Here is a 27,873-nt window from a genome sequence, read left to right as displayed (position 1 = left end):
ATAAAATGATTCTTTAATGTAAAACACCAATAAATGTATGCTAATGATGAATAAAAATGAGAAAAATACAAATCTTTCTACTCACTCTACCGCAAGCCTATATTAAGCAGTCAAGGACAAGCAGCAACAGAAAAAAAATAAAATTAAAAAACAATTTTTACCGGGGTGCTCGATAGGCCTCGTCTGATCGCCCGCAGAAGGAGGAGGGGGCGACAATATCGAAGGGGGCGCGAACCCCACGTCGGGAGGGGGCCCCCCTGTAGTTGGAATTATCAACTCACTTGGCTTTGAACCGGGCGGCGGTCCTACCCTGCTCATTCCCACAGCTTGCAGTCCTGGGGCCGCGTTGGCAGTCAGTCCACCCATGGGCAGAAAAGTTCCATAAGGGTTGTGCCCCATGTGCCCCAATATGGGGTGTTGCTGGAACGGCTGAGGTCCCGCCAAGCTCGGCGGCACCGATAACTGCATGATCGCGGGGTCATTTAGAGGCTGGGGGTGTGGATTCTCCACTATTCGAATGTCCTTGATGTCGGAACCTCGAAACAGTATGTATTCATATACTTGGTTTTGAGCGGGAATAGGACATGGCGTTTCTCTATCTTCAGTTCCAAACGAACGTACTAAAAATATTATAAAATTTCAAATCAATACAAAACACGAGGTGTAATACAAGAATTAAAATTTAAGAATTTTTTATGAGAGTTTATTACATATTTCATAATAATATTTAATTTCATTATATTGTCATTATCTTCCTATAAACCTCCCTATAATCCCTAATAATTTTCCTATAAAGTTTCGCGGTATACCAGTTTCCCTATAGACCTTAACTTTCTTATAAAATTATAACCAGTTAGAAGATGTAAATTTATAAAATATTAAAAAATAGAGAATAGTATAATTGTAGGATTTGGTTATATGGTAAAAAAATAGTTTAGATCATTTATGAGCACAAAAAAACAGGTGTTTTTTCTGCTCTCAATATACTTATCACTTTTTTGTTTATGAATGAAATTCCTGAAAGAATCCGTTTTAATTCAGCCCTTTAAATACAAAATTGAGAAAGTTTAGGTAGTTTTCATGATTTATTAAAATAGAATAGAATATTAGAAATTGCAAATTTTCAGTTGTTTATTTCCATTATTTACCAAATCAAATATAAAGTTCACTTTACCGAAACTGCTTATAAAGCAATTTAATCGAATAGTAGACGTGTAATATATGTTTAAAGGGACAATTTAATAGATCTAACAAGCAAATACAATTATAAATAGGTAAATATTGAACTCACCGGACGCCAAAGCTATTGTACATTCTTGAGGATCGACGGTGAATAATCTTCCTTCATATCGGATATCTGCCTTCGATACCAGACTTATTTTGGAGCCCAATTCTGGCATTCCACTCGTCATCTTTATTGGAAGGACTTAAATCTATGATGACCAAGGTATTAAGTGATTCTTTTGAAGAATCACATAAATTTGAGACAAAAATCTACGAAAATGGCGTATCTCGATCAGCTGTCAGATTGACAACTATGACTTGCATTCACGCCTACCAAAATTGCACAATTAAGATTTTAACCATTTCGGGACTACCATCTTTATGTTTTTATAGCTCATGATATTTACCTACTTTATTACTGTAAATATATTTAATTTGGGTATACTTTAATTTTGATTCCATTTATTCTGATATAAATATTCAAATTTCAGCTTAAATATTAGTATAAAAATATATATTTAGTATTTCTCGTTTGGTAACATTGAAAATAATTTCCAAAATTGCCACTGCCACCATGCTGCCATTCTTCAACTGAAAAATCACTAGAAATCAGAAGCACATCTCGTCATGCATCTCGTTACGTAAATGTCAAAAAGCTGAAAAAATCTTCGATTTTTCCTTCGAGTGAAGAATTGTCGAAGATCTTTTTAACTTTAAGTACAAGTTTCTATGAATTCCGTAAGTACTAACCAAGGGATTTAAAGTTACGTAACGTTGCCGGTGTTCACTCTCCTGTATAACATGGCTGCCACAGTTGGACGAGTCTGCGGTGCTGGACTTTTAAAATCGAAAACAGGGCCTTGTTTGAGTCAGGTAATGCATATCCTTTTTACGATAGTTCATTGTTATCATACGAGTCGATTATTTAATACATAACACCGGAATATCGATCTGGGTTTAAGTTCATTCAAAAGTTCACCCAGTTATGTCATTAAGTTCCATATTATCTAAAAAAAGGACTTTTTTTTGTAGATAAGCTCCTATTCCACGACGAGAGAATGGTCGAGAGGCAAAAAAGCAGTATGTATTTTTCTATTTACTTAACGAATTACTATATACAACATTATTTTTCTTCCTGTACACTAAAGACAAAAATAATTGAAGGTCAATAGTCCATGATAATGAGGTACCTTAGTTGTAATGTTCAGTTTATCATATTTTAGCTTTTGGGAAGTTTAGGTGTAATTGCTGGGGGAGCCGGAGCCTTAATCATAGCTCTGGATAAGTCAGTACGAGCTTCAGAACTCATACTGCATCCTCCCAAGAATCCATGGAGTCATAACGGCTGGTTCAATGGTTTAGATCATGCGAGGTACTTTAGATAACATGCTAAATAGAAAAAGATACTTCAAATAACATGCTAAATGAACTATTTCAACAATTTTCTCTTAATCATTGTAGTGTGAGACGTGGTTATGAAGTTTATAAACAAGTATGTGCTGCGTGTCACTCTTTACGTTATGTTGCTTACCGTGACTTGGTTGGTGTTACACACACTGAAGAAGAGGCTAAAGCTGAAGCTGAGGAACAGTTAGTGACAGATGGCCCAGATGAGGCAGGAAATATGGTAACTATCCCTTCTCTCTTAATTTTAACTCTATCATTTGATTTCATTGTTATTTAACTTGTAGTTCCAAAGGCCAGGAAAGTTGTCAGACTACTTCCCTAGTCCTTATCCTAATGAAGAAGCAGCCAGGGCAGCCAATAACGGTGCTTTTCCCCCAGATTTGTCTTACATTGTACCTGCCAGACATGGAGGTATATAAATTAGTTATATTAGGGTATCTAAGTCATATTTTATTGTATTTTTGGTATTCTTCAGGTGAAGATTATATATTTGCTCTACTTACTGGATATTATGATGCTCCAGCGGGTGTTGTTTTGAGAGAAGGTCAATACTACAATCCCTATTTCCCTGGCGGTGCTATTTCTATGGCACAAGCTTTATACAATGAAGTTATAGAATATGCTGATGGTACTCCAGCCACTGCCAGTCAACTAGCTAAGGTAATATTTCTAATACAAGTTAATTTATGTTTGACATTTTTGAGATCAAAACAAATTAAACTACATACAACTACAAGAAGACATAATACGCATATTTTGTAAAATTTATTAACTGTTTACAGAATATATTATATTCTGTTAAAAACTTACATAATAAGCACATTCTGTAAAATTTATATTTATTTACAGAACATATTTTTTTTAGTTTCCAGAATATATAATATTCTGTAAACAGATTATATAAAGAATATATTATTCTATACACTGTTTATATCTACCTACCTTCTTTAATCTTTCTCTAGACAGATCTTTTGACATTTTTGATCAGAATAATAAATAAAACTACATATGTCCCCAGATTGTCTTTACAAAGAGATAAACCTTTTCATTATTAACTTTTTGAGAAAAATGCATATTTTGTAGAAGTTTTTTCTTGCTCTCAAATGGTTTAATCCTGTTTATATACTTTTCCAAATTTCCATACTGTTTTAGAGGAAAATAAAAAAAATAAAATATAGTTGAAATCCCAAAAATAAAATTTGCATTTTTAGTTCTTTGATAGATGGCTATTATTAATTTTGATTAACGTTTTTTATAAAGATTTGTTAACAAAGTATACTCACTTTTTCCGTATCATTGAACTAAATAAATTTTGTGCTTCTTTAACATAAACAGCAAAAATTTACGACGTTATCAAACGACGCTATCTATCAGAGAATGAAAACAAAATGATACAACATAGAGAAACACTATTTGAATTCTTTGAATTAGAAAAATTCAACTATATTTTCATATTTTTAATTTCAGTCCAAAATGGCATGCAAATTTGGAAAAGTTTAAACAGGAATAACCATTTTAGACCAAACAAATTTTTGATGTAGAATGTTTAGGAGGGGAGTTAATCACCGCGACCTTATAGATCTATAGTCTGTCCAACGAGAAGATCCTTGACAGTGATAGATTTCTCTGTCATTTTAATTTCAAAGTAGTTTATTTTATTTTACAAAGAAATAAGTTGGTACAACTGGAACGCATAGCAGGAAATTAATATATTTAAAATTTGACTGACAAGTGATTACTTCAAAATATTGTGAAAAAAACTGTATAAAACTGAAAAAGTATAATCGAGTTATATTATTTAATAAAAAACGGTATGTGTTAATACAAAACAACATGAACAAGACACCACATACAAAAAAATATAAAAAAGAACTCTTTCTTACTTTCAAGCTTTATGAAACTTCCCGCATTTATGATTATATTTATCAATATAATTTATGTTCAAATATCGACACCTTCAGTCAGATCAGGGGCTTGGAACACCCTCAAAAAGGAAATACCACTCCTGCAACTCCCAGTGGACGATATGCCAAGAACGTACAACTTTGACAAACATGTCAATGTAGTATTGAGCAATAAGAAGGATTGGAAGAGCGAAACGCTTGCCCAGCAGTTAAAAGACCATACCATAACTTGGTATACTGATGCTTCCAAAACCAATACGGGAAGAGGGATCGGAGTGTTGGGCCGAGAGCTAATTACTCCGAACCAATGGGCACTTACCCTAGTATCCTACAGGCAGAAATCTACGCTATCGAGAGATGCGTACAACTTATCTTAGATAGGAACTATCGGAAACAAGAAATAGCCATCTTATCTGATAGTCAAGCAGCGTTAAAGGCGATCAACTCAGTCTCAATCAATTCGAAATTGGTCAAAGAATACATAGAGAAGCTGAATAAATTAGGCAAAGAAAACAAAGTCCTCCTACACTGGGTGCCTGCTCACCAAGGGATAAAAGGCAATGAAAAAGCAAATAATCTAGGTAGAAAAGGAGCGAACACTCCACTAACTGGACCAGAACCGTTCTGCTTTCCAAGTGGTAACCAACTCAAGGAGGAACTCAAGAACTTGGAAGATTCCATCCGCAACCTGGAATGGAAATCTTGCAATGGTCTAGGACACTCGAAGAAGTTTCTGAGGGCTTATGATCAATAAAAATCACAGATCTTCCTAGGTCTGAGTAAGAACAATCTTCGGATTGTCACACGGGGTTTTTAACAGGGCACTGTCTCCTCAATGAACACCTCAGTAGATTGAAACTAAGAAGAAACGGCGAATGCAGATTCTGTGGGGAAGATGGTGAAACACCAGTACACCTCATCACTGAGTGCCGAGACGACAACCATTCGTGCCATGAACTTTGGTACGACTGATATTGGAGATGGAGAACTACCCTCTATAAAACCGTCCCAGATACTGGCTTTTGTCAAAGCCCTGGGACTGTATGATGAGTTATGATTCAAGAAAGGGGGACACAATGGATCTGTAAGGTCGAAGTGATTAACCCCCCTCCCACTCATTCTAAATTCTAAATTCTCTATGTTCAAATACAAATTTGTAATATTCCACAGGAATAAATAAAACAACATAAATAAAACAAACTATTTTATTAATAATAACACTACCAAATTTTATACCTCAAAGGTTGATTAATTAACTTTACTCTTAATTTTTTTTAAACCAGTACCTTTTGACATTATTTTTCTGCAGTACTAAAATCCTTTATTTACCTATCGTGTGATGTCGATATTTACAGCTACTCCAGTTTTTAGTATGTGTTTAGTATGGTCCTTCTACCATATTCGAGATGCACTTATCTACGACGAGATGGTATACGAACTTTATTGATGGTAACTTTATTGGTGTATAAGACTTTCTGCCTGGGCAGCGAGTATTAACCATAAACTGTGCTCTGGGTCTACATTTAATTTTCACTCGATTTTTCCTCCACTTGACTTCAAAAGACACAAAACACACGTAATAATACGAAAGTGCATCATTTTCCAAAACGCAGGGTATTTGACAAAAGTTCTTTCTTTCTTTCTTTCTTTCTTAAATCAGTGAAAAACAATCTTCGGATTGTTACGGGGTTTCTAACAGGACACTGTCTCCTCAACGAACACCTCAGTAGGCTGAAGCTGAGAAACAACGGCGAATGCAGATTTTGTGGGTTAAATGGGGAAACACCAGAACACCTTATCACTGAGTGCGGTTTATGAAGAAAAGAATACTCTTTTCTCAAAAAGTTAATAATAAAAGTTTTCCGCTTGCAAAGACAATCTGGTGACATCATGAAATAAAATCCTACAATTAATTCAGCACAAATTTTATGATTTATTGTTATCCTTAATCCATTTTAGTAAGTGTAAAAAGTGCTAAAAATTAGATTTTCTTGTCTTTATAGGACATAGGAACGTTCTTAAAATGGACCGCCGAGCCTGAATTAGAAGACCGAAAAATAATGACGATTCGGGCCATTGGTATATTCTCCATATTGATTGTTCTGAGTTACTACGCCAAGCGATTCAAGTTCGCTTCATTGAAAACGAGAAAGATCGAGTTCAAAACTAAAGAGAAAAAATAAGGAGGGCTCTCGTAAGATGGGACATTTTTCAGCAGCGTGACCAGTTAGCCAATTAAATATTTTTAAAATATTTTAAGTATAACTTTATTAAATGTATATATTATTATCAATGGATTGTCCAGTCAGTGAAGTACCGTGGGATTTTTTCGTCCTTACCAGTTTTATTTGGCCTCGTGTAATTTATATTTAATTTGTACACTACATCAGTCGGATGTGTCACGTTATTTGTTAATTAAAATATAAAATTGAAAGAGTGTTTTTTTATCACCCTGTAGCTAAAGTGTTTTTTTTTTTTCGACAAAAAGGAATAGAAAATTGGTAGGGGTACATTTGATCTATTCATCTATAATTTATAATTTGAACTAATAATAGAATTGAACATAACTTCTATCTAGTGATTATGGTATACTACTACAGAACAGAACAGTATCTGTTCTGTGATACTACCCTCCATCACAAACTAGCTACAGCAGATGCGAAAGAAAGCGACTGCATCGGAAACCGCTCGGCAAACCCCACACGCCTATTGAGTGGTGTAAATACACCAGTCGTTTAGTCCGGAAACCTATGCTGTGTCGTATTCGCTTGCTGGAATGACATAGTGCGTGGTTATATGTTTCTTTTTAAAAACGGGTGTAGGATTTTTGTTGAACTTTTGAACTGTTATTTCTAAGTTTTGGTAATTTGTATATCTTATTTAAAATGGGATACAAATGTGTTTATTTATAAGGAAAAAAAAGATATTTATAGTATAAAAAATTAATTTATGTAACAAAATTTAATTAAAAATGTGACAAAATAGTACCTTTCTATTGGTTCTATCGGACTTTTTTCGACTATATAAATCTTTATTTGTAAACTTTAATACGTCAAATATTTTCAATCTAATAAATCATTTAATGATGTAAATAAGAGGAAATTTCTCACATGGGTGGTCAAATTCTATAGTTTTCATTATATCAAACAGCCCCTGAGAAATGTATTCAACTCAAAATGCCTTTAATTATGTTTAACTACATCAATTAAAAAGGTCTTCAAATACATCAATGTGATATTTGTCTAAAATTTGCAAAAGAATCCGAATCTCTGGATAACTCGAAATTATTTACCCATTTAAAAGCCTTTGATCATGAAAGTGAAAAAATATGTTCATTTTATTTACTGGAAATGGAAAAATTATTTATATTAAATTTTGATGAGTTTTGCACTGAAGAAAACATTCAGAAGCTGTTTGATATAATGAAAACTATAGAATTTGACCACCCATGTGAGAAATTTCCTCTTATTTACATCATTAAATTATTTATTAGATTGAAAATATTTTATGCATTAAAGATTAAAGTTTACAAAAAATAAAGATTTATATAGTCGAAAAAAGTCCGATAGAACCAATAGAAAAGTAACTATTTTGTCACATCTTTAATTAAATTTTGTTAAATAAATTAATTTTTTATACTATAAATATCTTTTTTTTTCTAATCTCCTACGAACGATATATGACGAGCAATCTATTAAATTACTGAGAGATTATATGCCTCGATAACATATTGGTGCAAATTATTTTCACCCAAACAAATAATAACCCAAACTATACATTGATGCGGATTGTCTATGAACTCTTTCTGAAGGTCACAGAAACTTTCGCATATGTTATAGGTAATTTGTGCCTCCATCTTCTACGTAAACTATAATAACCAGAATCTCTTGATAAGTCTGGGTTTTTGGTCAGTAGCAAAAAAACTACAAAATAAAAAGGTTATTTTATGTAAACCACATCGGAGTAGCGATCACAAAAAATGACTTATTTCTTAGTAGGTTCTCTTCCAGTTAAGGAAAAATAGAATTTATTTCAAGAAATGAACCCGCCATAAAGGTATAGACATAATTTAATATACCATGTAAATTTTTAACTGTTCAAATATTAGCTCCCCTACTGATTTTACAACGAAGACGTATAGGTTTTTAATGGTCTGGATATGCTGAAAACACATACCAAAAAAATGTCTATACTATGTGGCGGATACCAAATTTGAACAATTTTGGGCAGGCCGTTTTTAACTTGTTTAAGAAAAACTACATCTATTTTTAAATTAAAACTGAACAGGTAACAATAGGAGCCAATATTTGGACAGTTCAAAATTACAGTTGGGGGTTGGAATATTTGGTGTTACACAGCAAAATCAAACACTAACGGCCGTATTCATATTCGAGCGCCAGCCGCCCGCCGAAAAGAAGCGCTCGCCGAAGATTTCTCCGGCGAGCGTTTCGATATCGGGAGAGAAAAGAGCTCTTTCATGGTCAGCCGCCAGCGCACCGCTGGCGAAAATGAGAAGTGTCTAGTCCTAGCCGTCAATTATTAAGCTTGACCAATCAGGTTGGTTAGCGTGGTTATTTGGAGTGTGTTAATTCATTTGTGTTTGTCAAAAACTCTAACGTGATTGGTCGGGCTTAAGAGTTGCCTGCTAGGGCTAGACACAAGTCGAAAACGACGGCGCGTGCCGACAAGATTTCACTTCGGGTGGAGGTTTTTAACAACAGAGAACATTTTTTCTTACTTTTTCTACACAAAATCGGTTAGATGAACTAGGGTAATTTAAATATTTTATTGATGTGTCCATTAGTTTGTTATAATTCGTTTTCAAGTAATGAATAATATCTTCGTATATCTTCACTTATAGTAAAAAGATTTACAATTTTTATATACATATTTTTTTGGTTAGGTAGGTATATTTTTGGGTCATAATAAAAAGGGTATTAAGTTAATAATTTATATAATGGGGAATTCCGTAGGTCTGTTCGGTTATTTGAAAGTTTTATGGATTCGTTTTTATTATGTTTATAAATTTTTATAGACCTTAACCTATTGGTGCTGTGTTAAGGATTTTAAAATTATTTTAAGGGAAAATGTGACTATTGTAGAAGTAATTTATATTTTTAAATTGGCTGTATTTTTGTTTTGTGTAGATGACTGATGTATTGTGAATTTGGTATATTTTTTCCAGTTTATGTAAATTACAAAGAGAATTAATGTAATAAACGTAAAAACAATAGGAAAAATAAAAAATTGTAAACATAACAAAAACAAAACAATAAAATATTTAAATGATCAAATAGACGAACGGAATTCATATGCCTCAAATGTACTGAATAATTGCCTCAAAAATACGAATGTCATCGTTCTCGTCGATTTCTGCATTTAATCCTACAATATTATAAATATCCATAATTATAGTAGAGGTGTTTTACTGTTTTATCTTTAGGATTACCTAATAATTGTTGTAATTTATTATTACCACTATACACAAGTTTATAATTATTGACATTCTTAAAAATTATTTTTAAACCACGGGATGGCTCTCTATCAAACGGCATTGAAAAATAGTTTGACATATTTCCACTTGAATATTGAAAAATATTTTGACATTTCCACTTGAAAAGTCGAATTTTCAGCAATCGCAAACTTATACCTACGTTTTCTAATTATTTTATCAACTAATGAAGAAGCATATCTATTACACTCAGCTACATTCCTAATGTAATTTCTTTCTATAATATAGTATTTTTTATAATATATTATAGATAATTACAGGCATATGAGAGCGTCAAAATTAATAAATGTAAAGATAGTATGAACAGAGACAATCGCCTAACTCCTTCCAGTTCTCTGTTACTACTCTCTAGTTTCTGTAACTAATTGTTACGCTCGGTTGGTTAGTTTGTGCCACGGCCACTCAGAACCAACTGAGCGAGTATATAAACGCTCAATTTATAGATATAAGTTTAGTTTTAATCATCTCCTGATGATGCTAACATGGTTAGCGAAACGCGCGTCCAGTGTAAAAGTAAAAGTGTTTTGGTGTATTGTGGTGATTTAGTGTTTTATTTTGCAGTTTAAAATTTGCATGGGATTTCGTATGTTTTCAACGCCGATGCACTATCCGATATACAACTACTGTTTAGTTGTTTAGAGTATAAAAATAGTTTTAGCAGCATTTAAAAGAACAATAGAAATATAATTTATTCAAATAATTTAAAAGATATTTACAATTAATTTAAATTTAGTTTCGCTCTTTTACTTAGACCACCCTATCAGAACACCCTGTTCAGTGAAAGTGACCCAAGTGATAGTGACAGTCGATGTCTGCCATTTTAATTCACAGGTAAATTGAATTTTCTGGCATTTTTTGGATGTCATCTGTCCAAATCTTCCTAGACTCGTCGGAGAGACTTTCTAATAAAATACCCAACAGTTGTTTGTTTAAATGTCAAATTAAATATAACAGAAAATACTTGTATATTCCTAATTATTTATTAAACAAAACTCTGAGGCACAAAGCAATAAAAACAAAATATAAAAAGTATAATACAGGTAGCAGTAGCTTATTAGTATTATTGTGTAAAGGTAACTATCCAAAACAAAAAATAATAAATATGAATTTTATTTTATTTTTTGTGGAATGCACTAAAATTGAAACCAAGTTAATTAGGCGCATTTAGTTCTATAATAGTAGCAGAAAACATATAAACTTGTATATTTAAAAAAATCACAACCTTCGGAGTGCGAGTCAAAACATACTAAAAATAAAATTTAATTTATTTTTAGTAAATTATGAATATAAAGCGGAAGATAAGTTTTTATGTATGTACAATAGTTCTTGCATATATATGTTATCACTCAAATTATACATTAGTAATAAAATTAAATATAACCACCTATATTTTATGCAAATATATATCAAAAAACGAGTAGTAGTAATAGCAGTATTATTGGAAGATTTTCATATAAACAGCGAAACAACATCGAATTAAATAAAATATAAAAATCGTTATCACAAGACTTGTTACACTGACAAAAACAAAACATCTAATTATTATAAAATGGTTATATAAAGATTACTAGTAGCATTATAAATAACAAGTTTTTTATATAAAAAAACCTAATTAAAGACCAATAAGAATCTTCAAAATTCTTAAAAGCGAGAAGACATGTCAAAAATAGCTTATATTATTGATTAATCTTTATTAACTTTACTGATTAATCTAATCTTTTTAATTAACTGTATGAAAATTTATCAGTTTGATTTAATATCTTCTTAATTCATTTTCTTAAATTTTAATATGAAAACGGAAAAATGCCCTACTTCTACTGTACTAATCTAAAAAAAGTAACTAAAAAATTTCAGTCTGTGTATTTCTCACATAAAATAGTATGTGCTCAAAAACTTATTCAATTTGATATAATATATCAATATTTGACAAATACATAATATCTATTTATTAGAGGCACTGATTATATTTTATTCTTCTTAATATTAATAACAAGCTTATTATTTCGTCGTACAGTGTGATCAAATGACATCGCGATAGGCTCATAGTGAGTTATTTGAAGTGTCTGTTTCATGTTAAAACAAAAATGATCAGCCGTCATTGTCAATCAGCAACAATTGACATAACCTCAGACTGTAAAATTCGACGTTTTTATTCGACCATACTGTATACATATTTTCATTAAAAAGTGTTACAAGCTTTAGCATTATTTCTTCTATCTGCATGATTATGAGTCTGTAAAAAGTAAAATGGTGGTTAATAGACACTATATTTAGGTATTGAATATATACAATACTGTATTAAATTTGAATTGAAAGAGGAAATAGTCAAGTAAACTTAGTTCTTTATAAAACTATTCTATATATATATATATATATATATATATATATATATATATATATATATATATATATATATATATATATATATATATATATATATAATATACTGATGTAGTATTTTATAAGAAAAAAGTATATATTTTTTACTAAAATAGTGCCTATCCTTTTGATCCTATAGAACAGTGCATGTCGCTCTAAAACTAGGTATATATAATAAAAATTTTGAAATTTACGCACAGGCCACCCTGTATAATATCTATCTTTAGTTAGCTTAAGCTTTTAGGAAACTATACATTCACAACTCCTGTTTTATATTTTCTTTTTCGACCTTTTTTTTTAATTTATCGATAATACTGTTACGATTTTGACATAAAAAAAAATCCAAAAAAGGGTATATACAGAGTGGACAAATTTTCATAAACCTATAAACAGGATGTTTCCTACGAATATACTTTGTCTCATAACATATTTATATTATATATGAAACCACCGTATATATGAAATCAAAATTTGCCCACTCTGTATATTGAAAGGTCGACATATCAGTACATTTTTTCGGAAGCCGAAGATTTTCGATTACATTATAATTATTTTATAGTTCTTCTTACCAAAAATAATTTTCTTTATTCTGTGTATGTTTATGAACCAAAGAAAAATAGTATATAAAAAATATTTTAATGTATGGTGTCCAGATATGTCTTTTTTATTTCAGGTTTTTGACCATCGAAGAAAAATATAAACGTAAATTTATGGATTTTTGTTTTAAAAAATTAAACATAAAATCACAAAATATCACAAAATCAATTTTGGAAAACAGCGTTTAACCTTTTTTTTTCCTTGTCCTTATGGAAATTCTAAATCACGAATTCTTATAACGAAAGAAAGAAATATTGTTGATGAAATATAGATTGTGGGTTAAAATCATCAGGTATTTAAAAGTTAACTAGATTTTTTTATTAAAAATATACTTAAAAGATAAAAGAATAAAATAAGAATACTTTAGTTCATTCTTAAAATTTAACAGAAATCAATTTTGATAAAGTATAGTATTCCTTAACTGTAAGATCAAAAATTGTGTTGGAAAAAATAAATCATATACATATTCATACATTTTTCAAAATTTTAAAAAATACATTAATTATAAAAATATACAAACAGTAAAGAGATATTAGTACTATCAATAGCGTCACGCAGTAGTACCACCCAGCGAAAATTATGATACTGACACTAGTTATTTCTAATTTATATAATTATATAATTAATAATAAATAATATTATATATATATATATATATATATATATATATATATATATATATATATATATATATATATATATATATATATATATATATATATATATATATATATATATATATATATATTCAAACAGGTGTCTTGGGGATGCAGTCTAATAAGAAGGCCGTTAGTTCAAGGAAAAACCCTTTATTGTTTAGTCAAGCTTTCGAGAATTCAGTTGTTCTCTTCTTCAGGACTCTTCTACAATTATAGTAATTAAATACAATTTCTATTCTGTAAAAAACTATTAAAATGCAACTCACCAAAGTGGGATTATGGTAAAGTTTACAACATTGCTCAACAATCAAAAGAATCCTCATTTCTCAAATGCAGTAGTAAAAATCAACTTTTAAAATACACGTGAAAACTAACTACAAAAACTTTATAAAAAAACAATACAACGTGTATGTGAGTACAAAGTCAAAGCACGAAAATTGCATGTCAAAAATCTTAAAATAAAATAGCAATTAACGGTGCTTGTCAGATATAACACCCTCCGAATTTTGTACTTTTTTTTATATCACTCGAAAGCATACATCGAAATAAGTATTTCAAGCCAAAAAAAAGTGTGGATGATCCAGGAACTTAAGCAAATAATTAGAACTATCAATTTTTAATATATATATTTTTTTTTGAGCAAATGCATATTCAAAAAATATTTAAGACAAACATAAACTGTACATATTTAATAGGGAACTAATAAGAATAGTTGATAACGTAAATGTTATTCTGTTTTAGATATTAAAGATAGGAATAAAATATAGTACTTACTCTTTAATTTCTCATGAATTTTGTATCACACCTGCCGATACCACAATCAACACTAAGAAGTCGAAGGAAGAAATGAGTTGCTGTCTGGAAACACGTACCAACCACACCAGTGAGATGAAACTTTCCAGCATCACAAGCTCTGTTCAGTTGAGCAAATGTTAAACACGCCGCTCGCCTTTTTGCCTCGAATTCTAATGGATTGAGATGTATGGAATTTTTGGATACGGATATGGAAGCAATAACCAGCCTGGAGAAAAACTAATTTGGTTGGTTGAAGTAACAAGCCACTGAACCCATAATACCGCAGAGAAGCCAGAAACCAAGAAATATTAACAAGTAAATTTTGTTTTGGCTCGAATGAAAACAGTACCAACTAACGAAAAGAAGAAAATAATTGTCCAGTATTCCGCTGATCCCAGCAAATTTAAAGCGCCGTCGCCCGTTTGACATTGAAACCAAGCGCACGGACGAACAGAAGTATACAATGAATAAGAAGGCAACCAGTCAAACAAAGGCAAAGGCAGTGCTGGCGTGTGCATTACTTAACTGATATGAGCTAGGTTAAAGCTTGAAGCTTATGGTATTGTTGAAACGGACGCAACGCACCAGGATGCCAGGAGACATATTTTCAGTACGGGTGGTATCGCGTAGGACCTTTTGTTTGTACGGGATTAAAGAGTAAATGATAAAAATATATATTTTTTATTTTTTATTTTGATGAGTCGCAAGAAAATCTTAATTAAGCTTAATAGCACATGATTTTTTTTTATCGCTGGGGACCAGCTCTCCAAGCCCGGGGGATATGTCAAGACTTAAATATAGGCCAACTTGTATTGATATATTATGTATTGTATGTATCATGATCACCAATCCAAACCAAAACAAGAAATAACTTTGGCAACAATGCTTACGCAGCTTACATCCTTAACAACAAATGGTGACAGACGGCTCCGGCGGCAAGTTTGAATCGAAAGAGTAAATCGATCAGGCAAATATTACAAAAGAGATCACCAACTCTATTTTTGATTTATGACTTAATAATGCTTCTCAATGATTAATTCTGACCTTTATATTAATAAAAAATGCATATAATCGTCATATTTTACAATAATTACACGCTTATACAACTTCACCATAATCTAAAAATGCACTTTTAATTTATTTATTTTTCAATAAATTGTGGTTCATCCGCAATTTTTTTTTGCTTAAAATTCTTATATAAGTGTATGCTTTCGACTGATATATAAATAAATGCCAAATTCGGAGGGTGTTATATCTGACAAGCACCGCAATTAACTTTGCTTCATGAACGATCTAATTATTTTATTGTAAATACTCAAAAGACAAAAGAAACGAATTAATTTTCAAGATTTTCTTTACAGTAAAGTGCGTTTTTGTTAGCACCGCCGATCGTTCACTAACGAACACCATAGTTTCAAAAAAGGTAAAATATGTTACTCTTGATAAGTAAAAAAGGATAAACTTATGCATATAATAAAAAGAGTGAAAGAGAAACAACTACATAGAAATATTTTGACACATTGGTTCGTTTCATCAGCGAGATCGACCATGCGCAATATAACATCAATGCTACACTGAGAAAACAGGCATTAGACAACTTGATAAATTAATTTAAGTAAAAAGAAAAAGTTTTTCTTTACATAGAACCAGACTAGAATTTACTTTAGAATTGAAAAGAAAAGCAAGATCTCAAAAAAGAGAGAATTGTAATACAAATTTTAGTATAAAATAATATCTTAACATTCAAATGACATTAAGCGATGGTGAAATACAAAAAGCGATAAAAATCTTTTCAGAAACTCAACAATCAAACCCCACCCAAGCTACAGTATGAAAATATAACTATTGAGAACCTTGAGTAGCCACTTGTCGCAATGAACCATATTTACCACTGTACAAGTCTAAAATGTAACCGTAAATAACACTAAGACTCTGGGTGTCACTTCTTTTATTCATGGTGTTAACTTGTGAATTTATGTGAACCATTTCAAGAAAAGTTCTTTTACAAAACGAGTCAGCTCTATCCAGAATCTCAGCAATGCTGATTCGTTTCTTTTGTCTTTTGAGTATTTACAATAAAATAATTAGATCGTTCATGAAGCAAAGTTAATTGCTATTTTATTTTAAGATTTTTGACATGCAATTTTCGTGCTTTGACTTTGTACTCACATACACGTTGTATTGTTTTTTTATAAAGTTTTTGTAGTTAGTTTTCACGTGTATTTTAAAAGTTGATTTTTACTACTGCATTTGAGAAATGAGGATTCTTTTGATTGTTGAGCAATGTTGTAAACTTTACCATAATCCCACTTTGGTGAGTTGCATTTTAATAGTTTTTTACAGAATAGAAATTGTATTTAATTACTATAATTGTAGAAGAGTCCTGAAGAAGAGAACAACTGAATTCTCGAAAGCTTGACTAAACAATAAAGGGTTTTTCCTTGAACTAACGGCCTTCTTATTAGACTGCATCCCCAAGACACCTGTTTGAATTATTTTCTCAACTAGTCAGTCGCGTAGACTACCCATCTTTATATATATATATATATATATATATATATATATATATATATATATATATATATATATATATATATATATATATATATATATATATATTTTTTCGATTATATATATATTTTTTCAAAAAAGTATATTGAGAGATTTCATTTTATAACAAAGTTGGAACAATATTTTCCCCACAATTTAGAGCAAATATATATTTTTGATTTTGATAAGAAGTTTTTACATTTAGTTAATCTTTGTTTTTGTGCTTACATTTTGAGATCATGTGTAGGTACTTTTGTAGAAGTTGTAGAAAGAAACACATTACATTAGTAACGCTGACAACCAGTTATATACTAATATCTCTCCAATATTAACAGAAGTTTTTTTATCACCATAAAAACTAAACATTACGGGGTTGAATTACCGTGTTGTTGTTAAGGCGCATTGGGATTTCATTATTGGAATTTTCATCTGGTTCATTGCGACTCGTACCCTCGAAACCCGGGTTCAGAATGATATTCGGAACCAGCTCAATAATTTCCTGTTCTTCTTCAACTAAAATAGGTAATTTACAAAATCAGCATTGCAAAAAAACCCATCGCGGACATTTAATCACTCAGTAGCGGTCAAGTTCAACATAACTAAAGTTTACAGAATACATTATATTCTGCAAATGGTTTAAGGAATGTGATATATGCTGTAAAAAGCGTAAGATTTGAGTACTATTTACAGAATATTTCTGTAAGCAGTTTACAGAATACACTGCATAATTTAAAACATCTTAGACAACAGGGCTGGTTTTAACACTCTGGGATATGCAGACGATCTGGTCGTGATAGTCAGAGGTAAGTTAACACAACAGTAAGGGAGTGATTGCAGAGGACCCTGAAGATTGTGGAATCATGGATGACACGGGAGGGAATAAATATTAGTCCTACAAAGACCGTAATAATCCCCTTCCCCAACCGAAGAATTTTGGACCTCTAAGACTCTGGGGTGAAGAGATTCCTCTCTCGGGGGAGGTCAGATATCTAGGAATCATGCTAGATACCAAACTGACCTGGAACCGACAGTTGGGAAATGTCACAAGGAGGACGGTGACTATACTAGCGATAGTCAGACGACTTCATGAAAAAATCTGGGGCCGCAGACCACAAATAGTGCACTGGCTGTACACTGGGGTAGTGAGGCCTTCAGTAACATATGCATCCTTGGTATGGTGGCCTAAGGTAAAACAAGCAACAATGCTCAGCGTCAGCAAGGTACAAAGACTTGCTTGTCTGAACATAACAGAGGCGATGAAATCAACGACCATTGCACCAATGGATGCGCTTCTGGACCTTCCGCCTCTTCACATAGTGATCCAGGCGGAGACAAGAAGAGACCTCTATCGGCAACAAAGTTTGTTGTCTCTGGGGAATAGGACAGAAACAGGACACTTAAAGATGGGAATTCTATCAGGGGACCTCTACTCCAAATGAGATCGGATCAAATGACCCGTCTTTATCACTACCACAAACTATTCGAGCTGAATAAAACGGATCGAGGAATGTGGACAGATACAATATTCCTTCAGGACAACCCTGTCAAAGACCGCTGAAGGAACAGGAGCTGGAGTATTTGGGAAAAAACTAAGGGCAAGCTTATCATTTTTCTTGGGTAAATACTCAACCGTATTCCAGACGGAAATCTTCGCCATTCTACAATGTGCGAGGGAGAACAACAGAAGAGCTTATTCACTTATTCAGGTAAGCTTATCAATATATGCACATACAGGCGGCACTTAGGGCGCTTCTGAGCCCATAGGTATCGTCGGACTCATCTGGGAATAACTGGAGGTGAACTGGGAGCTCTGGCACGAAGGAACAGAATTAAAATCCGATTGAGATAGCTAGGCAAGGATCATCGGTATCCTCGTACATCCTTGGTCCAGAGCCCGTACTGGGAATACCCAAATGTATGGCCCGTAGTGCACTAAAACTCTGGATCAGGGAAAAGCAGAATATCCACTTGAGAAATAGACAGGGGAACAGGCATAGCTAGGCCTTTATCCAAGGACCTAGCTCTAAAACCACAAAAGAACTACTAGTGCTTAGCAGGAATAGAGTGAGGATTACAACAGGTCTCTTGACAGGACATATGGCTGTCAAGAGTTATTTGAACAAGCTCAACCTGAATCAAAAAATTCTTTCTTGCAGACTCTGCGACAAAGATCATAAAACAACGGAGCACATAATATGTCACTGCGGGGCTCTGGATCGCAAGCGACACTTTTTATTTGGGAAAGCTTGGGGAACCGGAGGAACTATGCTCCCACCCTATCAAGGGCCTTGCATAGTTGGGGCAGGGTGCAGGGCTGATAAGAGAATGAGGGCAGATATAGAAAGTGGACAAACACAATAGATACAGGTCGCTGTGTTTCCGGCAGAGGACGGCCCCTTGTTATTGGAAAAAAAATGAAGGAAGTCTTTGTTGCAGAGTCTGCGATAAAGATCTTGAAACAGCGGAGCACATAATATGTCACTGCGAGTCTCTAGATTGCAAGCGACACTCTTTATTTGGGAAAGCTTGGGGAACCGGAGGAACTATGCTCTTACCCTATCAAGGACCTTGCATAAGTTGGGGCAGGGTTGATAGGAGAATGAGTGCAGATATAGAAAGAGGACAAACACAATAGTTATTGGAAAAAAACCAAGAAAGTCTTTGTTGCACAGTCTGCGATAAAGATCTTGAAACAGCGGAGCACATAATATGTCTCTAGAACCGGATGAACTGTGTTCCTGAAAGCTAGGCCAGAACTGGATGAACTATCAAGGACCTGCATAAGTTGGTGTACGGTACAGGGATAGGAGAATGGGTGGAGACATAGAAAGGGGACAAACACAATAGGCCTCACAGGTCGTAGTGTTTCCGGCAGAGGAGGGCCCCTTGTTATTGAAAAAAAGGCGCTTGGAAAACTAATATGTAAAGACTTGGCATATATTTTTTATTATTATTATTATAGAATTTTTTTGTCTCTATAGATGTTTGCAAAGAATATATGAATAACAACTTATTGCATGGAGTATACAAAGATAGATAACACAAGTAATTCATAAATCCGCCTTTATTTAAACAGTAACACCTGGTGACAGTTATTGTCTCTTATTTTTTTCTGTCATTTATCGGATTTCCTTTGTCGAAATCATGTATATTCTGTGTTATTTCTAGTTGAGTTAATTTCAATTAAGAAAAATATGTATTTCCAACTTACCAGTTGTAACCCTACATTCCTGGTAGAGTAGAGTGCAGGTGCCGATCCCGAGCAGTACCAGCGTGCCCATGACGATTCCAACGGCCACCGCCCACCATCTAGTGTCGAACTTGTCAGCCCCTTCTAACAAATGTCTGGCTAATTCTTTGTTGAAAAAGAGAGAGGAAATTGAGGGAAAACACCAAAAAGATGGAAGGAAAAGTAGGCAGGCGAGGCTCTAGGCGAAGTAAAAAGTTAATAGAAGCAAGAATATATATGAGTTGTTCGGTAGCATAGTTCTATTTCAATATAAAAACATCTTACACAGCAAAAATTACGTTTAATATAATTAAAATTTACAGAATATGTTATATTCTGCAAAAAGCTTTCATAATCATAAGATTCTCTAAGATTTGACAACTGTTTACAGAATTTATGTTCTAAGGAAGCAGTTTACAATAGTCTTTAAAAATATTACAGTAATTATCATGTTCTGTGAGCTTCAATAACCGTTTCAACTTACATAATAAGAGCACATTCTATAAACTTTAATAATTATTTACACAATATAATATACCTATCGGGTCATTGTAACAGCGTGGTCTGGATTTTAATGTGTAAGATAGTGATGTAGACAGCTAAATAAATAATCAAATGTATTAAAAAGAAATAAAAATTAGGTTCATACATTTCTTCTATGCGGTATTGCCGGATTTTGCATTAGAAATTCCAACCGCACAAGTAGACGTTTACAAAAAATGTTGCAGCTAGGGTTGGAACTTTATTTTTCACAACTAGTTAAGCTTGATTTTCATGCATCCGTTGTCCGACGATACGATACGATATTAAGTTTATTGGTTGAATTTAAAGACTTCGGTTGGTTAGAAACGGTTAACCAATCGAAGCCTTTAAATACAACCAATAAAATTAATATTGTATCAACGTATCGTCGGACAACGGATGCATGAAAATCAAGCTTTACTCATTTTACTACAGCTGTAATAGATTATATTTAGCTTAGATATACAGTATGTCCCCGGATTGTCTTTACAAGAAGAAAACTTTTTATTATTGACATTTTGAGTAAAATGCATTCGTCATAAAAAAAATCTAAAATGCTTAATCCCGTTTATACTTTTCCAAATTTCCCCGCATACCGTTTTAGAGAAAATTAAAAAAACCATGAAAATACCGTTGAATCTTTTCCTCCTAGTCTTACTAAGCAATCCTAAGTACTAAAAACCAAAAGACGTTGCTATGGTAATATCAATTCGATTTCATTCTTTGATAGACATATAGTTATTATTGGTTATCTTTTTGGTTATTATTAATATTGATTAATGTCATATTCAAAGGTCATATTCTTTGCTGTTGTTAAAGTATCATATTTTCCGATAACTATCATCACCCTTTCCCCAGCACTGAACTAAATAAATTTTGTGTTTCTTTAACAGTTAATTAAAATTTTATGAATAAAAATCTATCAAAGAATGAAAACTAAATTATATTACCATAGTAACGGATTTTGATTTTTAGGACTTCTTAGGAAAAAAATCAACCATATTTTTAAGTTTTTCTTAATTTTCCCCATTCATTACTTTTAGAACATAGTAATTTTCAGCAATCGTGTAATTTTTTTATTGATAAAGATTTTCACATACTGTCTACGAAGAAAATACAGCAGAAATATTAAGAAAGTTTTTGAAAAAACTACAATCAATTATTTCTAATAGATTTCGAGATATCGGTTTTTGAATTCAGAGTTCTAATAGCGCGACCACTGTCGAACACCAACTCAATTCCACTTATTTTTACCAAAAATTAAGTGTTTCTAGCTTGCGCTTAAACATTTTCAAGCTAAAAGGAAAATTACGACTCGTTAATAAATAAACAAATAAAGTATCACGAGACGTAATTAAATCGTGAAGCTGAACGCATGATGTACACCTTTCCCTAGAACTTTAAGTACTAACAGAGGTACTGACTGGGTCGACCGGTCAACTGCGACAGATCTGCTATATCCCCTTTCACGTCTCTTAGCAATGTGCACAGTTTCTCGGTTTATTTCATACGTTTGGCAACGTGTTTACTGTTCTCTCTTTGTTCGGTACATTATAAACGCATTGTACTCTTCTTACATACGAAAATCTCGACCCAAGAGTAACCTTTGCCAGCCCTTAGTATCCTTTAAACTGTTTAAAACTATTTCATTTTCATTAAACTATCTCTAGACAGAATATATTTTGTAACAAGCATACAAAATAATTATATTCTGTAAACTTTGACATAAATTTGCTGCCTTTTAAGTTATAAACTTAGTGTTGACTTAAAGTCTATCTAGCAAAAGAAAACAGTGGCAGTTTTTAATTATTTTAATTTTAAAGTAGATTGTTTTATCTGAAATTTTTTCAATTTAATCTGTCGAAATTATCTTGATAGACAGACTATAGTAAGCCAACCAAAATTTAATTTATAACAGAGTGGGCAGAAGTTGTTAAAAGATGGTATTATTTAAAAAAATCTGATTATAAAGTATTGTTTAGTATAATTTTCTATATTGAAATGTTACCAGGCAATAACACATAATTCATGCAAACACAGATGACAACATAAAATCATACAAATACTTAAGCAAGCTTATAATTGTGTTAGTTATATGTTTACCTTGTTCAGGATATTGCTTCTTTGTAGTACCAAATACATTTACGACAGGACTCTTGCCTAACTGATTAGTTGCCCAAATCCTGAACTCATAGGTTGTATTTGGTGTGAGATTGAACACTTCAACTTGTCGCTAAATATAAAAAAAAAGTTTTATATCTACTACCGTAACAAAAGATTGATGTACCGGCTTAGGATATATAGGAAATCCCATGTATATTGAATTCAGGAGAGAGATAGGTAATAATGATACTACTTAATAATGCATACTTGTTGGCAGCTATTTCTGCCATAGTATCATTTAATCGTGGTGACTTTCTATTTAATTGAGTATTTAATGATATAAAAAAATGGTTTAGACTTCAAAACTCCAAAATGTATCAATGTCAATGTCATACAGTTTAATAAATAAAGTTTTGAGTTGAGTGGCCGGAGTGTTTCATCATTGTACAAATTACCTTTTTAAGTACCTAATTTTGCAAATAACTGAAAAACGGCTTAGCGGAAGAGTATGGGAGTGGATTGGTAGCCTCATCTAATCCAGTACTTTAAAAAGTTGCGTTAAAAGTTTTTCTAAAATCGATAGGGAAGCCAGTAAAACACCCTTAAAATTTACATGGGATTTCCCATATATCTTGAGCTGATGCATAAACTGGTATATATTCTTTTAATGCTTTTAATCCAATAAAACTAGAATAATATGGATCTTCTGAGGGTCCTACCATCATATACAGGGTGGTCCGAACTGTATTCCGGAAACTTCGGCAGCATATTCTGCAGATAAAAATAAGTAAAGAAGTTTGTATAAATGTATGTCCTAAAATGCTTAGTTTCTGAGATACAGGGTTTAGAAGTTTCATTTTTATTTCGATTTTTTCCAAATAATTTCTGAAGTCAATATTTTGATGAAAATTGGTGTCTGGGAGTTTTTTGGCATGAGAAATTTGATTTTGATGTCCATATGACCACTATTTGTAGAGGGCGCCACCTACATAATTTTAACGAGTTTGAAGAGTAATAACTTTTCGTCCATACCTGTATAAAACGGCCAAGTAAAAAAATATACATTTACGACGTTTTTTACGTAAAAAATGTCTCTTGGTGAAAATCGCTATTGGTAGGTAGTAGTATTGATTCTCGAAATATTTGGAATCGAAATTATCAATACCTGTCATCACTGACATCAATTAAACATGATGACTAATAGTATATACATAAATTTGAAATGTTTTTGTGTCAAAAGTTTAACAGAAACTGTTTTATCATCATTTTTTCGAAAAAAAATTATGAATAAATTAAAAAAAAAAGTTCCCAAGTTTATCATTTCAGTTAAATAACTATCTACTCAACATTTTTTGTCAATAATGACACGTATTCACTATTTCCATTCTAAATATCTTGATAACGGTTGCTCGTAGCGATTTTTACCAAGAAATATTTTTTACATAAAAAATCACAGAAATGTATATTTTTTCATTCAGTAGTTTTATACAGGTACGGACGAAAAGTTATTACTTTTCAAAACAGTTAAAACACATGTAGGTGGCGCCTCCTACAAATAGGAGTCATATTGACATCAAAATCAAATTTCTCATGTCAAAAAACTCCCAGACACCAATTTTCATCCAAATATTGAAGCTACTTCAGAAATTATTTGGAAATAATCGAAATAAAAATGAAACTTCTACACCCTGTATTTCAGAAACTAAGCATTTTCGGACATACATTTATACAAACTTTTTTACTTATTTTTATCTGGAGAATATCCTGCGAAGTTTCCGGAATACAGTTCGGACCACCCTGTATATTTTTTATTTTTATAAAGCAGGTCTGGAAAGCATTAAGTATCTACATACTTAACTGATATTAAAACTTAAAAAGTTTGTAGAACTGAGCCACAATAAAGCAGGTTATTTCACCCCATTATGAACGTCCGGCATGACCACAATAGATCTGAGATGGTTGCAGTGGAATCAGGCCGGAAGCCACCTTTAGGAATCTAATCTAATGTCCGGCACGACGCGACGGGGCGCAGCACAGCACAGCACCGGTCAAAATAATTTATATAGATTTAGATACAACCCAACCCATTATGAACGCCCTGCACGGCGCGGCACAATCCAGCTCATATGAGTTGCGTTGTATCTAAATCTATACATATAAAGTGAATTTGACCGGTGCTGCACCGTGCCTGGCGTTCAATAAGTTATCTGCTTAAGCCCTCGTGGCCGCAATGAAAAGTCCCATCTGGGTTAGTAAATACAATTCAATAGAATTCAAATCCATAAACTATAGTGATAGTGCAATATGGTAGGTATACACGGTCCGGCAACAATGCGTCGGGCATCTGTAACCTGTAACTACTAGAATAAAAAACTTGGGAATTTTGTTTAAGTGCAAACCTAAATGTACTAGGATGTATTTCAGGAAAATATTTTAACTTCGATAGGGTGGCTTAAAAAAAAGTGAGTGGATCGGGAAATCGGGATGATGTTTTTTAAATGGAACACCCTGTATATTATTGCATTTTTGGTTTCCTTTCAGATCATTCTACATGATCCTAAGATATAAAGTAAATATATTTCTATAGTTTCAGAGATATTAATAAATAAATAAAAAATATATATTTTTCAGCCTTTCTTAAAAAAATATTAAAAATTATCATTCATCATTATAAACGTAAATTGTAATCAAAACCACAAAATTATTTTTCTCAGGTATTTTACCGTTGAAAGAGCCATATAAAATAATACTGCGTGTATCTGCGGAACCTTAAATAAAATCAATATATTAATGTCTTTAGAGCCGTAACACTAGATCCAACAACATCAAATAGAGCTATTAAAATGCTGTTAGTGGCGGCGTGCGGAGACGGTGCTAACTCTGTCTAGATAATAATGGGCAGCATTTTTGAACATTTAATGGAGTCTTTAGTATTTTTTTATATTAACTGAGAAGCCCGATTGAAGTAACCTGTTGAGTTTGTATTAAAATATGTTCTTTTGTTTCTGTCACACTTATTATTTATTTGCTTCGTATTGTTCCAATTTATTTAATTGCTAATACATGGATTAATTTGAAAGTAGATATTCGCTTGTTTCCTTTAATACTCGGCATGACCTACCAAGAGGAAAGTCGATATCTTTAAATAAATTGGAATTTTAAAGTTAATAGTGAAAATAAATATATAGTGTTATATATTTTCGAGAAGCCCATGCCAAACTGAATCAGAAAATTTAAAAATATACAGGGGGTTGTATTTAAAAAAACATAAGTATAGTTAATTTCTAAAAAAATATCTTTTTCGAAAAAAGTCTGACTACGCCACTGTATTCTACACAGAAAAGTGCCTTTAGAATGTTTAATTTATTTTTGCGTAGTTGCTGAAATAAACAAACTATTGAACATCTTTAAAAAGTACAAAATTTGAGAATCCCCCTGTAGCTTCGAAACCGATCAAGATAGCCACGATCCATTTGCGCCATTGTGATTTTTTCAAAAAAAGAACCCGAGACTGCAATATCAAAATTTGAATATTTCTCACGGTTTCCTAGATACTCTATAGAAACAACCAAAATGGTCCACCCTGTACATACTTTAGGTTTGCACTTTAACAAAATTCCCAAGTTTTTTTATTCTAGGAGCTACAGATGCCTGACACACTCTTGCTGGACTCTGTATAAAGTTTGTGCTATATACATAGAATTCAACAAAATATAATAAAAAAAATAGCACATAACACTGTCATAAAAGCAAAATAATAAACATTTGATTCTCTTGTTTAAACTCATTACCAATATTTTAAAGATCTACTTAGCAAATTTTAATATGGTGTACCTATCATTACATGAAATCATTACATTACAGTACCTATCATTACATTACAGTAAGATACATGCAGGGAAACAATAAAAAACTGAACTAAGAATCAAACAAAAATTGATTAAAAAGACATTTGACAAGATGCTCTCCATCATGCACAACTTACAGAGTTTGGAGTTATATGATTAGGAGAGATAGGAATCCAGCTCGAATTGTTATACGCTAGTCGATATTGAGCGGTAAAGTTTATGATAGGATAACCTCCTGTACCATTAACCTCCCACAAAATAAGAGCAATGATTGTACTGGGTTTTATAGATACAATTAAAGGTGAAGGTGGAGCTATAACAAAAAGTTCCTCCAATTCAGTTACCATAAGGAAGATATGTTAATACTAAATTTGCTGTATACTTAATTTATTGTTATGGCTATTGAAATATTTAGAATTAATATTACTTACTTCTAACAGTTAGATTGACCCTGGCTCTAATATCTGTAACATCGTTTTCTCTGCCGCAAGAATATACAGCGCTATCGTTTTTGTCAACTTCCTGGAGAAACAGGGATCCGTTGTTCAAGAGGTTCATCATGATATTTTGATCTGCCGTTCGACCTTCTCTCTCCCACATAATGTCTTTTGATTTGTGTAAAGGGCATTGTATTGTAATGTTTTTTCCTATATCTACAGACACTTTCTTAATAATAGCTCCTAAAATTATAATATCGTATTTTTCGTACTCTTCTATAACTAAAGTTCAAACCTTTAACAATTATTATAAAAAAAACGAAGCACAATACAGGTCCCAATGTATTATACATAATTCCATATTAGATTTCACCAATTTCATAAAATCATCGTTTTATTTTACCTTTTGTCCCCTATATATATATATATATTGTCAAATTTGACAATTCATTTCTCTGAAATCCTGAAAACACCCCTTTTTCAAAATATTGATTGGCAATATGAAAAAAGAAAAATAACCAAATGTATCAAGCGGTGACCTGGAAAATTCACTAAAATTATGTTGGATGACATGAGAATATTTTCTGGACAACGTTGCCAATAATTGACCTTACTTCTTATTTAATTCAAAACTAATTAAAAATATAATTATTATATATTGAAAAACTGCTACATCAATTTACCTAATAACGAACATGGTAACATTA

General features: G+C 32.2%; 3 protein-coding genes across 12 annotated transcripts in view; 1 reads left to right on the top strand and 2 right to left on the bottom strand.

Moving 5' to 3' along the window:
• The window catches only part of LOC115878172 (protein LSM14 homolog B), a 28,030-nt gene extending 26,472 nt beyond the window's left edge, over positions 1-1,558 (bottom strand). For 5 of the 7 annotated variants that reach the window (XM_030894576.1, XM_030894578.1, XM_030894579.1 and 2 more), the window contains exons 1-2: positions 1,292-1,558; positions 162-620 (exon numbers count right to left, since the gene is read on the bottom strand). In XM_030894576.1, the coding sequence (XP_030750436.1) occupies positions 162-620; positions 1,292-1,412 (580 nt within the window). In that variant the 5' untranslated portion in view covers positions 1,413-1,558. The remainder of the gene's footprint in view (positions 1-161; positions 621-1,291) is intronic. The other 2 variants (XM_030894580.1, XM_030894581.1) reach the window with 1 other exon arrangement.
• A 253-nt stretch (positions 1,559-1,811) lies between these two features.
• Positions 1,812-6,969, top strand: LOC115878173 (cytochrome c1, heme protein, mitochondrial). Its single transcript, XM_030894584.1, has 7 exons — positions 1,812-2,097; positions 2,257-2,304; positions 2,448-2,596; positions 2,686-2,851; positions 2,916-3,042; positions 3,107-3,291; positions 6,539-6,969. Exons 1-7 carry the CDS (start codon positions 2,026-2,028, stop codon positions 6,716-6,718), a joined length of 927 nt encoding a protein of 308 aa, XP_030750444.1. The 5' UTR covers positions 1,812-2,025; the 3' UTR covers positions 6,719-6,969.
• Positions 6,970-10,607: 3,638 nt separating this feature from the next.
• On the bottom strand, positions 10,608-27,668 carry LOC115878171 (contactin-1). 4 transcript variants are annotated; one of them, XM_030894574.1, is made up of 7 exons: positions 27,462-27,668; positions 27,161-27,409; positions 26,867-27,042; positions 22,882-23,011; positions 20,239-20,358; positions 17,410-17,540; positions 10,608-12,280 (listed from the first exon to the last, which is right to left on the bottom strand). In XM_030894574.1, exons 1-7 carry the CDS (start codon positions 27,517-27,519, stop codon positions 12,227-12,229), a joined length of 918 nt encoding a protein of 305 aa, XP_030750434.1. In that variant the 5' UTR covers positions 27,520-27,668; the 3' UTR covers positions 10,608-12,226. The 4 variants fall into 4 exon arrangements, with proteins under 4 accessions (XP_030750434.1, XP_030750430.1, XP_030750433.1 ...); XM_030894570.1 differs by having other exon boundaries at positions 10,609-12,280; positions 20,239-20,382; positions 27,462-27,667; XM_030894573.1 differs by having other exon boundaries at positions 10,609-12,280; positions 20,239-20,361; positions 27,462-27,667.
• Positions 27,669-27,873: the final 205 nt, after the last annotated feature.

Source organism: Sitophilus oryzae, unplaced genomic scaffold (genome assembly GCF_002938485.1).
Source record: "Sitophilus oryzae breed Bouriz unplaced genomic scaffold, Soryzae_2.0 scaffold_1500_pilon_pilon, whole genome shotgun sequence".
Classification (NCBI taxonomy): domain Eukaryota; kingdom Metazoa; phylum Arthropoda; class Insecta; order Coleoptera; family Curculionidae; genus Sitophilus; species Sitophilus oryzae.
The sequence above is the reverse complement of the archived record's forward strand: the minus strand, read 5'-3'. Positions and strand labels throughout refer to the sequence as shown.

Bases quoted from the DNA above. Each gene is read 5' to 3' on its own strand.
- LOC115878173 (XM_030894584.1), top strand. From the start codon at position 2,026: ATGGCTGCCACAGTTGGACGAGTCTGCGGTGCTGGACTTTTAAAATCG. The intron at 2,305-2,447 runs GTATGTATTTTT...ATCATATTTTAG, and splicing joins GGTCGAGAGGCAAAAAAGCA to CTTTTGGGAAGTTTAGGTGT. The intron at 3,292-6,538 runs GTAATATTTCTA...TTGTCTTTATAG, and splicing joins CTGCCAGTCAACTAGCTAAG to GACATAGGAACGTTCTTAAA.
- LOC115878171 (XM_030894570.1), bottom strand. From the start codon at position 27,519: ATGTATAATACATTGGGACCTGTATTGTGCTTCGTTTTTTTTATAATA. The intron at 23,012-26,866 runs GTAAGTTGTGCA...TTTTATATTTAG, and splicing joins ATCATATAACTCCAAACTCT to CGACAAGTTGAAGTGTTCAA. The intron at 17,541-20,238 runs GTAAGTTGGAAA...TACCTATTTTAG, and splicing joins GGAATGTAGGGTTACAACTG to TTGAAGAAGAACAGGAAATT.